General features: G+C 47.6%; 1 protein-coding gene across 1 annotated transcript in view; it reads left to right on the forward strand.

Annotated features, from left to right (window-relative positions):
* The window catches only part of Map3k21 (mitogen-activated protein kinase kinase kinase 21), a 39,403-nt gene extending 27,646 nt beyond the window's left edge, over window positions 1-11,757 (forward strand). The window contains 9 exon segments of the mRNA XM_029532417.1: window positions 3,574-3,602; window positions 3,647-3,967; window positions 5,823-5,957; window positions 7,160-7,332; window positions 8,450-8,818; window positions 8,821-9,166; window positions 9,168-9,217; window positions 11,000-11,030; window positions 11,032-11,757. Of these exon segments, the coding sequence (XP_029388277.1) occupies window positions 3,574-3,602; window positions 3,647-3,967; window positions 5,823-5,957; window positions 7,160-7,332; window positions 8,450-8,818; window positions 8,821-9,166; window positions 9,168-9,217; window positions 11,000-11,030; window positions 11,032-11,374 (1,797 nt within the window). The 3' untranslated portion in view covers window positions 11,375-11,757.
* The last annotated feature ends 1,286 nt before the right edge of the window (window positions 11,758-13,043 follow it).

Raw genomic sequence — 13,043 nt, forward strand, 5'->3', positions numbered from 1 at the left:
ATCAGGGTCCCTTCAGCAGAATCTTGCTGGCATGTGCATTAGTATTTAGGTTTGGTGGCTGATGATGGGATGGATTCCCGAATGGGGTAGTCTCTGGATAGTCCATCCTTTCATCTTGAGCTCAGGCTTCTTATCGCTGTCTGTCTCTGGGTCCCTGTGTGCACCCAAAACAGGTCCTTGGGGAGGGCTTGTCTTTACTAACCATTAACCTTTCCTGCAGGGAAATGGTTTGGCCATTACCAGAAAGCCCCAGCCAAGCCTTCGGGCAAGTGCTCCTCCTAGTAAACACACAGACAGAAGGAAGGCTTTTGTGCTTCATGATTTCAGGTGTGTTCACATGTGTTCACATATGTTCTGATACTTCCGAGGTCTTCCTCCCATTTCTCAACATGCTACATGCTTCTCAGATTTATTTTATTATTTGTGTGTGTGTGTGTGTGTGAGAGAGAGAGAGAGAGAGAGAGAGAGAGCGCACTTGTGTGCATGTGTGTATACGTGTAGACCAGAGTTCAACCTTAGATATCTTCCTCAATCACTTTCTATCTTGCTTTGAGGCCCAGCCTCTTACTGGAGCTTTGAACCCAGTTCTGCCAGGGTGACTTGCTATCTGTACTTAAGTGTATGCTCAGGCCTTGGTTTTATACATGTTTTTCTGGGGACTGAACTCAGGTGCCACACGAACACCTTAACAACTGAGCCATGGCCCTAGCCTAGCCTCCAGATTTAAAATTCTACTTAATAAGGTGTGTGGTCCGACAGCTTTCTCACCAACTGTGTTTATGCTTTCCCTCCTAGGGAGTCTTCCCGTTCATTGTTGCTGATGCTGACGTTGTAGGGGTTGGACACTTGTTGACAGGGACGTAGACGTGAAAGTGTTTATTTACTCAGTCTGTATAGAGACAAGTGTAGGAGGGGTTTCTGTCCTCCACTTAGCAGCGACCAGGCCCAACACCACTGGAAACAGCTCTCAGAGTTTTACTGCTGTGAACAGACACCAGGACCAAGGTAACGCTTATAAGGACATTTCAGAGATTCAGTCCATTATCATCAAGGTCGGAGCATGGCAGCATCCAGGCAGGCATGGTCCAGGAGGAGCTGAGAGTTCTACATCTTCATCTGAAGTCCCCTAGGTGGCCCCAAACTGCTTCCAGGTAGAGAGGTGGAGGGTCTTAATGCCCTGGCTCCGCCCCACAATGATATACTTCCTCCACTTTGGCCACACCCACTCCAACAAGGCCACACCTCCTAACAGTGCTACTCCCTGGGTCACGCCCATTCCAGTCACCCCAGGTGGGTACTTAAAAAGAGTTAGAAACCACCTTCTGTCTTCCAGTATTCTGTATCCGGTCTCCAGTGTGGACCCACTTCAAACTGCTTCACAGCTGGGTGGGTCGCCCTCAGCTGTGACCCCTGCACTCAGGAAGTAGAGGCAGGAGAAACAAGTTCAAGGCCAGCCTGGGTTACAGAAGGCCTTATCTTTTAAAGAAAAATTACAGATTTAAAAAAATTACACAGCATTTTTTCCAGTGATAAACAGTGGTTTATACCTGGCACGTGCCAATAAGGAGATACTGATTGATCTGTAAATCAGAACCAGCTGGCACCCGGTAGGGAGCGCGGCTGAGAAGCCTGGGAGTCAGAACCGCTTCTCCAGCTGGGTGTATAGGAGTTATTTAGGGAACAAGTCAGTCTCAGAGTGCCTGCCCCTTCGGTGCAGTTGCCACAGACTGGGGACTCCTCTGATTTGAAGGACCCGTTTCTCTGTCACATGGACTCTCTGCCCCAGCTCTGTTTTGTTCTGTTGGTTGGACTGTGTCTTACTGTACGTCTCTCTTTTCTTTATGAAGAATGTGTTTGTAGATATTATTTGAACTTTGGCTCAAATTACCCTGGAGACCATCTAGAAAATGTGCAAAGGCGCAGTAGACTTGGATGTCAAGCGTCTGGCTGCCTGTAGCTCCTCACAGTGTTTCTTAGTAATGAGTTTCTTGAGGGGTTTTGTTTAAGCCCTTGTCTGTTACACAGAACCAGGAGTGTCTGTTTATCTTTCAAGGCTCAGGAAGTTCACATCCCTACCTGAGAATCTTCTGCGGTTCCTACTGGAGCTTGGCTTGAGGCTCTGCTAAGATAGAGGAGTGGCTGTCAGGCTGAATGCTCTGATGTCTGTGCGCTGACACAATCACCCAAAATATTTTTCCCCCACAAAGAAGAAAACACATTGGAGAAATGGTTTGGAAGTTTGCAGGATTCTCGGTTTTCCCCTAAAGGATTATGAACTATATATAGTCATAACATGTAATTATAAGTGTTATCTTTTAACTCATCGAGTTGTAACTGCAGGTTGTATTTTGAAATGGATCATTCACGAGGCTAGCGACTCAGCTTGGTTGGTGGAGGGCTTGCCTGGGGTTCGTGGCGCCCTGGGTTCTATCCCAGAACCTCATAACCCTGAGGGTGTGAATAACATGAGCTTGCTATTCAGAGCACTCAGGAGGTAGAGGCAGGAGGATTACAAGTTCCAGGTCATCTGTGGAAATTTGGTGAGCTCGAGGTCAGCCTGAGCTACATAGACCAGGACTCAAAACATAAATAAGTAAATTAGGTCACTCACAGATGTTCTTTGTTGATGGCTATTGATGTATGATTTATGTTAGCTCAGTGGTCTGCAGCCTTCCTAAATGCTTCGACCCTTTTTCTTTCCATTACCTAATTTATTTATTCACTTTACATCCTACCCCCTTCCTCCAGGTCTCTCTCCTCTCTGAGGAGGAGGAGGTCTCCCTGAGTAGCAACCCATCCTGGATCCTCAGGCAGGACTAGGCACACCCTCTCCACCCTGGGCCCTCAGGAGAACAGGATCCACAGGCTGTCAGACTACAGATTCAGGGACAGCCCCCCTCCACTGTTAGGGGACCCACATAAAGACCAAACTACACATCCACTACATATGTGCAGGGGCCCTAGGTGGAGCCCTTGTATGCTCTTTGATTGGTAGTTCAGGCTCTGGTAACCCCCAAGGGTCTAGGTTAGTTGACTCTGTTGGTCTTCCTGTGGAATTCCCATCCCATCCCAGGTTCCTCAATCCTTTCCCCAACCACAAGACTTGTCAAGCTCTATCTAATGCTTGGCCATGGGTCTCTGCATCTGTTTTGATCAACTGCTGGGCAGAGCCTCTCAGGGGACAGTTTGGGAGCATAATAGAGTATCCTTAGTTCTTTATGTTGTGGTGACCCCCAACCATAAAATTATTTCGTTGCTACTTTGTGACTGTAGTTTTGCTACTCTTATGAATTGTGATGTAAATATCAAATATTCAGGAGGTCTGGTATTTGACCCATGAGAACTGATGTGTTACAGGTTCATAAAGGCTAGAGGGAAGACAAAGCAATGGTAACCTCTGGTGTGAACGTGAGCGATGCCTTTCCCTGTCAGGAACTAACAGAGGAGAAGGGATCTGACGTTAGTTTCCCCTAGGTTAATAATAGCCTAGGTTACAGGCACCATCTTGGGTGAAGGGATCTGGGAGTGGTACAGGAAGCCCGTGTTGATCTCCTTTGGGGCCTGACTTTGCAGGAGCTGCATTCCCCAGAGGAGGAGCTGAGCCGGGCTGCCTTGCAACAGAAATCGGGCTGCCTTGCAACAGAAATCGGGCTGCCTTGCAACAGAAATCGCAGGAATTGCTGCTCAGACGCTGGGAGCAGCAGCTTGCAGAGCGTGAGATCGATGTGCTGGAGCGCGAGCTGAATGTGCTCATCTTCCAGCTGAGCCAGGAGGCGCCTCACATGAAGAAGAGGAAGGGGAGGTTCAGGAGAGGCCGGCTGAGGCTCAAAGACAGCCACCGAATCAGCCTGCCTTCAGGTTTGTGCCTTCACAACACAACACAACACAGAAGTTGGGTGCCGTCCGTCCTTGCGTCTGAATATTTGTCTCTCAGTGCGGAGTGTCAGAGATGGGCGTCTAGACTCACCTAAGAGGCAAGCCGCTGGTCATGTCTGTGAAGGAATTTCGACATTAACCGGGAAGGCACACCTTAGTTATGGGTGACTCTATTACCTGAGCTGGAGTCCCAGACTGAATAAAAAGGAGAAAGCAGGCTGGCAGTCAGCACTTACAGCCTCTCCTTTGCCGTAGTTAATATTTGTGCTGTCCTGGGTGTATTGTAGCAGTTAACACAAATGAGTTCCTAAACTTGGGGTTGGGAAATGAGTAACAGAACTCAGTCAGAACTCCTGCTTTTCAATAAGAGAGATGGAACAACATCCCAAATTCTCAAGGGCAGCCATTGCTCGGCTGATGCATATATTTGAGGCAGAATTGATGTAATTGGCTATTTTTTTGTAAGATTCTCAAAAAAAATCTTGAACTTTAGTACTTGGCATTTCCATTTCTGAAAACAAAGAGGATATTTCAGCTACATATTTCTTTCTTTCTGGCACCTGATACAAGATTTCAGTTATGAGGACTTCAATCACGAAGAGGATTTAGTATGCAGTAGCACCTTTTGACCACAAGATGGCGGCACACGTTGAAATTCTAGTCCAGGATTGTGACCATCTGCTGGCATTTGGAGCCCTCGCCCTTAGTAGGTGCTTGTGTGTGCGGACACAGAACCACGTGCACATACACACTCTTACCTGTGCGATGCCCAGAACAGGACAGCTTTGATAATGAAGAAATAGCAGTGATTTTTGTCTTGTTTCCCCAAGAGATTTTTTTTCTTGGCATTTTCACCGGGCAGAAAGTTCTTTGAGTTCTTGAATCCAGTACTGTTGGAATGGCCTAAGATTTAAAATGACTCACTGAGGGGTATAGCTTGCCCTTCTCTGGGTTAACATACCAAATTTCTTGGGCTTTTACAGTGTTCTGCCAGTGCTCACACTTCGGAAGTATGCTTTGTATTGTTAGTATTTTCTTCAGGATTTGTGGGAGAAAGCCTGGTGAGAGGGAAAAGCTTTGGTGGGTTGAAGTTGTATCCTGAACAGACATAAAGTCAAAGTAAAGACGTTCAAGGCTTCATCAGTTGGTACAGCTCTGAAGCAGCACATTTTAAGTTGCACCTAAACCAGAGGGAACCAAAACCCAATGACACATTCATTCTGTTAGGCACAAGGAGAAGTGTGTTCATTTCCCTCTGCTCCTGACTGTGGATGTAGCTAGCTGTTTCATGTTCCTGCCTTGAGCACAGAATACCCTTAAAGAAAGGAAAACAGAAATAAGATAAGTACCACAAAGGAGTTGGTCTTGGGTCTTAGGCCATAAGTGTGACATTGTATCAATGCAGTGAGGACCTGGAGCCAGGAGTCCAGGGTATTCAGGGACACTGCCTCATCAGACAGCATCTTCTCTTCTGCTAAGGTAGCTGGGGATGCAGCTCAGGGGTAGAGTGCTTGCTTAGCCGAGTATAGGTGGCCCCAGATCTAACCCCAGAAAAGCAAGACATTCAGGAACCTGACATGCCTCCAGCACTTCACAAGCCATGTAAAGAAAATGTTTCCCTGTTTATCAAGGTCTTTCTAAAAGGCGAGTGTCTGATGAAAAGTGTGATGTCTGTCTCTATGGAATTCCCCTCCATGTACGTATGGATAGCCACACCAGTCTTAAACTTTATTCTACATCAATTATAGACCGGACTGGCCTTAAACTCACAGAGATACACCTGCCCACTCCTGAGTGCTGGGATTAAAGGCGTGCGCCACAGTGCCCAATACTAGTCACACCATTTTAAAGGAATGTATGGTTTGCAGTTTTTAAAACATCTGTGTGTGCGTGTGTACAGTGTAGGTCCATGCGTGTGTTTGACCACCTGCATGTGTGTGCCACAGAGAGGTTGGCAGCTGGAGAACAACGGTCTTCGGCCGAGAAGGCTTTGAAGATGTGAAAAGGAGTTTCCAGAAAAAGGGTTGTACGTGGGGACCAAGCTCCATTCAGACAAAGGAAAGACCAGAAGGCAGAGAGAGGTAAGGGCGTGAAGAGGGGGCTCGCGGCACACGGCACATGGCGAGAGGTATGTGGCACACACTGGGTAGTAGCGTTATCTATTGTACATGTGATCACGTGGCTCGACCTGCCTCTTGGGAAGCAATTATATGGATGCTAACTTAATGTTCAGTCAGCACGCTGAGCTGACTTTGTTAAATAACTCTTAGTTCAGTACATAACTTGACAACTTTATGTATCACTTCATAGCTTGTGTATGGGGCTGGCAGTGGTGGAGAGATTGCTCAGTCCTGCAGAGGAACCGAGTTTGATTCCCAGCACCAACATGGTGTCTTACAGCCACCCCTTACTCCATTTACAGGGGATCCATCACCCTCTTCTGACTGCTGTGGGCACCAGACATGCATGTGTTTTGCATACATATGTTTGGGCAAAACACTTATACACATAAATAAATCTAAAATATTTTTTAAACAATTTTATCAGGTCTTCAAAATTCAGAAGCACAAAGGGGGTATTGTCTTTGTATCTTTAAAAATACTGCAGCTGGACTGAGACATTGGGTAGACGAAGTGCTTGTCTGACAAGCAAGAGATGCAGAGTTCAATCCCCAGCACTCAGGTAAAAGCTGGGCAGGCATGGTAGCGGTCCGTAATCTTAGACCATCAAGACACACACACACACACACACACACACACAGAGCCAGGTAACTGTGTCTCAGGAGGCGGGTGAGCTGGGGTGCTCTTAACTTTCGGGGCTCTGAATCATTTCCTGTGGCCCTTAAGGATGCTGAAAGGGTGACAGCAGGTCTTTAGCGCTTTACTTAAGCCCAGAGGTTATTTTGCATCCTGATTTCATGGTACTAAGGAAATGGGCACCCTGAGATTGGGGGAGATTGGGAGTTCATAGCTCCATATCTTACCAGAAGAAAATATTAGTATCCCACTTAACCATATAGACACGAGTTTGGCATAGATGTTGGCCAGATTAAGGATGGGTTGGGGCTATATTCTGTGTAGAATGAGTTCAAGAAGTAAAATTATTGAAAACTTTCAAAGATGGCTGTTAGCAAAAAGAACTGGTCTTTTATACCAGAGTGTTTTCGACGGCCTTCTATACTGTGATGAAACTGGGGGTGCGGGTGTTGAGTGTATTCTGGGTGCTCTCCTTCCCTGCATCGTTCTCTCCTCTTGAGGGAGTAAGCAAGGGATTTGAATAACAGTGCCAGAGCAGGGTCAGCAGTGGAGGGAAAGGGGCTTCGTGAGCAGAGGTACTCATGGGAAATGCAGGCCTATGTTCAGAGAAACCAGTGTGCTGCCGACTGTCTGCTGACTGATGAGAGTGGCTTTCCTGATGAGAGTGGCTGTCCTGATGAGAGTGGCTGTCCAGAAGACAGTGGGTTTATGCCCCAAAAGATGCCACTCTGGAAAACCAAGCAGGTCTATGGTGTTTTACCATGGAGCCCAGCACAAGGAAGTCGTTGCTGTTGCCGTACCCATGCAGGAGTGCTTCACCCTCTCCCTTAGCCAGTATACTTAGTGACCCCCATATCACTCCACCGCACTACCATTGCACTAGCTCCAGCTTGGGGACAGGTCTGTCACATAGCAGCTTTCTAGCTCCTTTTCAGGACTTTTGGTTTTGTGCCAAGTCAGGCAAGACTTGGGTGTTTTAATTGCCACTGGGTTGTATGTTACCCTTGAGAATCTGTGTAGTGCTATGTAGCAGTCCTGTGTGCAAAGTGAGAGTTGGATGGAGCTGTGCCCTTTGGTTAAGCAATGCATCAGTGTATACATTTTGTGGAATGGTGTGCATACGTATGGGTGTGTGTGCACATATGCATGCATATGTGTATATGTATGTGTACATGCATATGTGTATATGTGTGCATGAGTGTGTATCTGTGTTTCTGTGTGTGCATGCATGTGTATGTTGGTGTATGTGCACATATGTGTGCATATGTATGTGTATGTACATATGTGTATTTGTGTGTATGTGTGCCTGGGTATGTGTCTGTGTATGCATGTGTATGCTGGTGTGTGTATTCACATATGTGTGCATATGTATGTGTATGTGCATATGTATGTTTGTGTGTATGTGTGTATGAGTATGTGTGTGTGCATGCATGTGTATGTTGGTGTGCGTGCAAATGTGTGTGCACATGTGTGCATGTGTGTGCACATGTATATGCGTGTTTGTGTGTGCATGATTGGGTGTGTTGGTGTTTGTGTGTGTTTATATATTGGTGTTTCTGTCTCCACACTGATTTTTGTCATCTCTGCTGATGAGGAACACTTTCCTGAAAGGTGGGAAGCATCGATAACTTTCATACAACCCTTGGGTGTCTGCATCCAGGGCTCTGGACTTTTCTCACCAGAGTTCTCCCACCTAAAGACCTCCGCATGTTCTGTGTAGTGTGGTGGCTCATGGGTTCTAGGGAGTCAGTGCACAGTTTCTTCGGTGGTGTTTGCCGTGCAGTTGTTCTGCAGTTTACACTTGTCCCTTTGTTTAGGATCTTGTGAAGAACAGAAACTTGTCCCTGACGGATTGGAATATAGAAAACCAAAGCAAACAAAGTTCCCTGGCCAGGCCCACGTTGGTCTACCTCTTTGCAAAGACAGCCAGAGAGTAGACTCATCAGAGGCTGAGAGTCGGCAGGGGGGACCCTCTAAGGAGCCCCTGTGCACGATGTGGGTGCATCCATGCTGAGGAAGAAAGAAAACGGTATCAGTGCTGCGTGAGTGTGGGGTGCTGCTGGCGTCGATGGCTGTGGGACTGGATGTCAGAAAACTTCACGGAGTCCAGGCCCCCACAAAACCATCACCCAAGGAGGAAAAGAAGGGAGAGGGTACCCTCCAACCTGTCTCCAGGTGCCAAGCAAGTTCAGTTCACTTCTGAGGCAGCCATCTCAGCCATCTGCAGGCAGGGCACCCAGTGATGGCTCCACGCTCCTGCTGCCCAGGGCCCCAAGCCATTCCTCAAAGTCTTCTCTCTCCACTCAGTGTTTGCTGCAGGCTGGTGAGGAGGAGCCATCTTTGGGGAACGCTTGGGATTCTTGTGGTCCCACAATGCTCACTCCAGATCCTGGTACTGCCTCACCAGAGAGCGGCTGTGAACTCATCCCTGGACTGAGACGTAAGACTGACTATGGTGTGTTGAGAAGCATGTCACCTGCCATCCTGGAGCAGACAGGGGAGGGACTCCCAGGCTGTGCCACTGTAGGAGACAGAGTGCCACCACGTGCAGATGGGACCTGACAAAACTCCTCTCCAGCCCCAAAGTAGGTGGCAGCAGTTGGGTCAGAGGAAATGACGTAATGGGGGGTGGGGGGGTGGAAGGGTGTGGCTTGGACAGGCAGTTTCCCCTTTTCTAGTGATTGCAATGAATAACTTGATATTGTTCAGGTGGCACTTGCGTGTTATCCTTCTGTGTTATAATTTTAATATCACTAGAGCATTGATTCTGAAAAGAGGCTTGATCGGGATCTAGTAACTTCAGATCGTATGATCCTGTAAGTGCAAGCCATGCGATAAATGACACATGGGGTCAGAGATGGGTCATAAGCCCAAATCCCAGCAAAAAGACAGTGGAAGAGCTCACTGCAGACCGGAACCACGACCACCAATCCCAACCCTAACACTCACCCCACACTGAGCCCTAAACCTAAACACTAATCCTTAACCCTAGACACTAACCTCTAACCTAACCATAAACCCCAATCCTAACCCTCTAACCTGAATGCTAACCTAAAGCCATCTTCAGGCTCCCCTGGGACATTCTGGTGTCACCTGCTGTGGCTGTGTTGGTCCCTGCCATGTCTGACAGGTTGGTGTGTAAAGCTTGTAGCCAGAGTGGCTTAACCAGGAGACCATCTTTCCCCACTGTGCTGAAGGCAGAAGTTGTGGCACGAGTGTAGGCAGGATTGGGTCTTTCTGAGACCTCTCTGCTGGGCTAGTTAGCTCACACGCTCTCCCTAGATCCTGACATGATGGTTCTTCTGGGTGTTTGTGTCTGAATCCTATAAGGCCCATAGTCAGACTGTGAGGACCCCCATCTCTAGGGTTGGGGTGACATCTCAGTAAGTAAAATGATTGCTGCACATATAACAGGACGCAAATTCAATCCCCAGAACCCACATTGGGTATGTTGATGTACACCTGTAATCACAGTATTGAGGAGACAGGCAGGTGCCTGGGGCTTGCACACACACATGCATGTACACACAGACACATGGCTACATGCATGCATGTACACACACATGCATACAAACATGTACACATAGACATACAGACACATACACTATGTACACACACACAATACACAGACACACACAGACACATGGATACATGCACATGAGTGTATACACATATGTATGCATACATATACACACAGAGATACACCCCCCCACAATACACATATACAGATACACATGCACAGACACACAGATACATAGATATATGCATGTACACACATACACACATGCATGTACACACAGACACCCACATATGCACATACATATATACATACATACATGTGCACACACGCAAACACATGTACAGGTCATGGTGATGTCACAGTTAACTGTGTAAAAGCTAGTGCTCGGGCTTGCTGGAATGTGACCTTGGGCCCATTGCTGCTGCATGCTTGTCTCCTGCTAACCTACATCGCCTCTCCTATTGATTGGAGTGGGGTATGGGACAGTGAACAGGCACTACTGTGACTCTCTCCTTTTGTACGTGGAAGTAGTTACACTGACATCATACATGTATTCTCTGAAGCTATGGCTATGGAAAGCCATTTGAACCGGCACCGTGGCTCCTGTCTGACATCCTAGTTATGACGGTGGCTCGGTGAAATGGCTGGGACAGTCTCTCTGGGTCCAGTGCCATAGTTTCACTAAGGAAAACATGCTCTAGTTGCTGGGGGTGGTTTGCGTAATTAGTGTTGAAACTTGAGATAATGTCATTATCTGCTTGGATCGTCACCGTCTTTCTCGTCCCTCACTGCTTCAGAAGTCTGTCTGCTTGTTCACAATGTCTGACTTGGCTTCCTTCACCCACAGGTGCCCCTGAAGACTCTGGACTACCGCACCCTCTCCCCTGGACCTCAGAGTGACCTGGCCAGCCAGGCCTCTCCTGTGAAACCCGAAGGTGTTCTGGGCAAGTGCCAGGCATGCCCTGCCCTGCCACAAAAGCCACACACTGCTTCATTGAGAACAACATCTCCACCTACCTGGGCCTGTGACGAGGACCATCCGGTGCCAGCGCTTGCCTGCTTGCTTGGTGCTCAGGAGAGAAGCAGGTGCCAGACTCCTTCCTTGCTGGATGCCAGCTTAGAAGGTCAGAACAAGGACTGTGCCATGCCGCTGTGTAGAGTGAAGAGCATGATATGTCAGCCATCCATCTACGCCCTGGAGAAAGACTTTCTGACCCGATGACTTCTGCCTTCCCGCCATGATCATTTGATGGGAGCCACACGGAGGCACCGTGTGCCTTGCACTGTGTCTCGAACTTGTGGCCTATGAAGCTAGAGATGATGCTGATTCTGAGTAGCACTAGTGACTGCTGTTAGCTCCCGTATCATGGCCACTGCGTGCTGGTTACCCAGTGACTTGATGTACACAGAAGTTCAAATGAGTATCAGCAGAGGTGGGGCTGTCCTGGTCGGTTCCTGTGCTTCAGTCTATATCCTGCCCATGAGCACACACACGGTGGAACTGCAATGGCCAATCCTCTTAGATTCCTGCCTTCATTCTTTTCTCTCTTTTTAAAAGTCCTTTTGGGGTTTTGTTTGTTTTTACACAACAAAAAAGCCAAGAAATGCTATTCTCTTCTCAGCAATGATGATATGATGTTAAAAGTAAACATATTTATTTATAGAGGAGGGAAAAGGTCCTACTGTGTGGAGTTAATTCAGAGTCCTATTTAAACTACCCAGAGAAAGCAGAAGCCTTGTAATGTGGAAGTGTCCAGTTGACTCCCGAGTTACACAAGGATGACCCTCTTCCAGGAGGTTTTACTGGACATAGCCTATAAAAGCTTTATTGGGGCCTAAAGAGATGGTGCAACAGTTAAGCATGCATATAGCTTGTTTGGAGGGCCAGAGTTCAGTTCCAGGCACCCATATCTGATAGCTCACACCTGTCTGTGACTTTAGTTCCAGGGCATCCAATGGCCTCTTTTGGCTTCCACGGGCACCTCCTTTCATATGTGTGTACCACCACACGAATGTACCCAGACACACACTTAAAAGTTAAAATATTCGAATATAACTATATTGTCTCATGTAACCAAAATGCCCTAGAACAGCTTAAAGGGAGGCACTAGTTACTTTGCTCGTGGTTTTGGAGGGATCAGTACAACCGTGGGAAGGGCCTAGTGGGGTGTCTTCCCATCGTGGAAGACGGGAAGCAGAGGACAGGGGAGACAGGAAGAAAACAGGGCAAGATACAGCCCCAGGGTACACCCTCACTGAACTTGTTCCCCTGTTTCTACAAAGCAGCAGCCCTACGTGGAGACCAAACAAAAAGAGCCCACGGGTGGATGCTTCAGATTCAGACCCTAGCAGTAACCGCGGAGCATCACTGATATCAGGCATTCATCTTTGGCACCCTGCACAAGGCTGCTCTGTAGATTTCCCTGCAGAGATGACTCATCATTAGTAGCTAGAGGTGGGAAATTTCTTCATGCTCTGGTAGTCTTTAAAAGTTAAAAGATCCAGCCGGGCGTGGTGGCGCACGCCTTTAATCCCAGCACTTGGGAGGCAGAGGCAGGTGGATTTCTGAGTTCAAGGCCAGCCTGGGCTACAAAGTGAGTTCCAGGACAGCCAGGGCTACACAGAGAAACCCTGTCTCAGGAAAAAAAAAAAAAAAAAAAAAAAAGAATACTAAAAGTTAAAAGATCCATGGCTGGCTATGTGTTATAGCCTGTGTGCTGTGGAAATACATGTTGTGTGGTTTTGTCTCCCCGAGCCTGAAGTTTTGCCAACACTAACAACGCTGCTGTGCAGGAGATGGAAGGACAGGTTTCCAGTCAGTTTTTCATGCTTCATTTAACTCTGAGTTGACACGTGCATCTGTGGGGGTGAGTGGGCATGGCGGGAAGACA

The sequence above is a fragment of the Mus pahari genome, chromosome 20, assembly GCF_900095145.1.
Source record: "Mus pahari chromosome 20, PAHARI_EIJ_v1.1, whole genome shotgun sequence".
Lineage (NCBI taxonomy): Eukaryota > Metazoa > Chordata > Mammalia > Rodentia > Muridae > Mus > Mus pahari.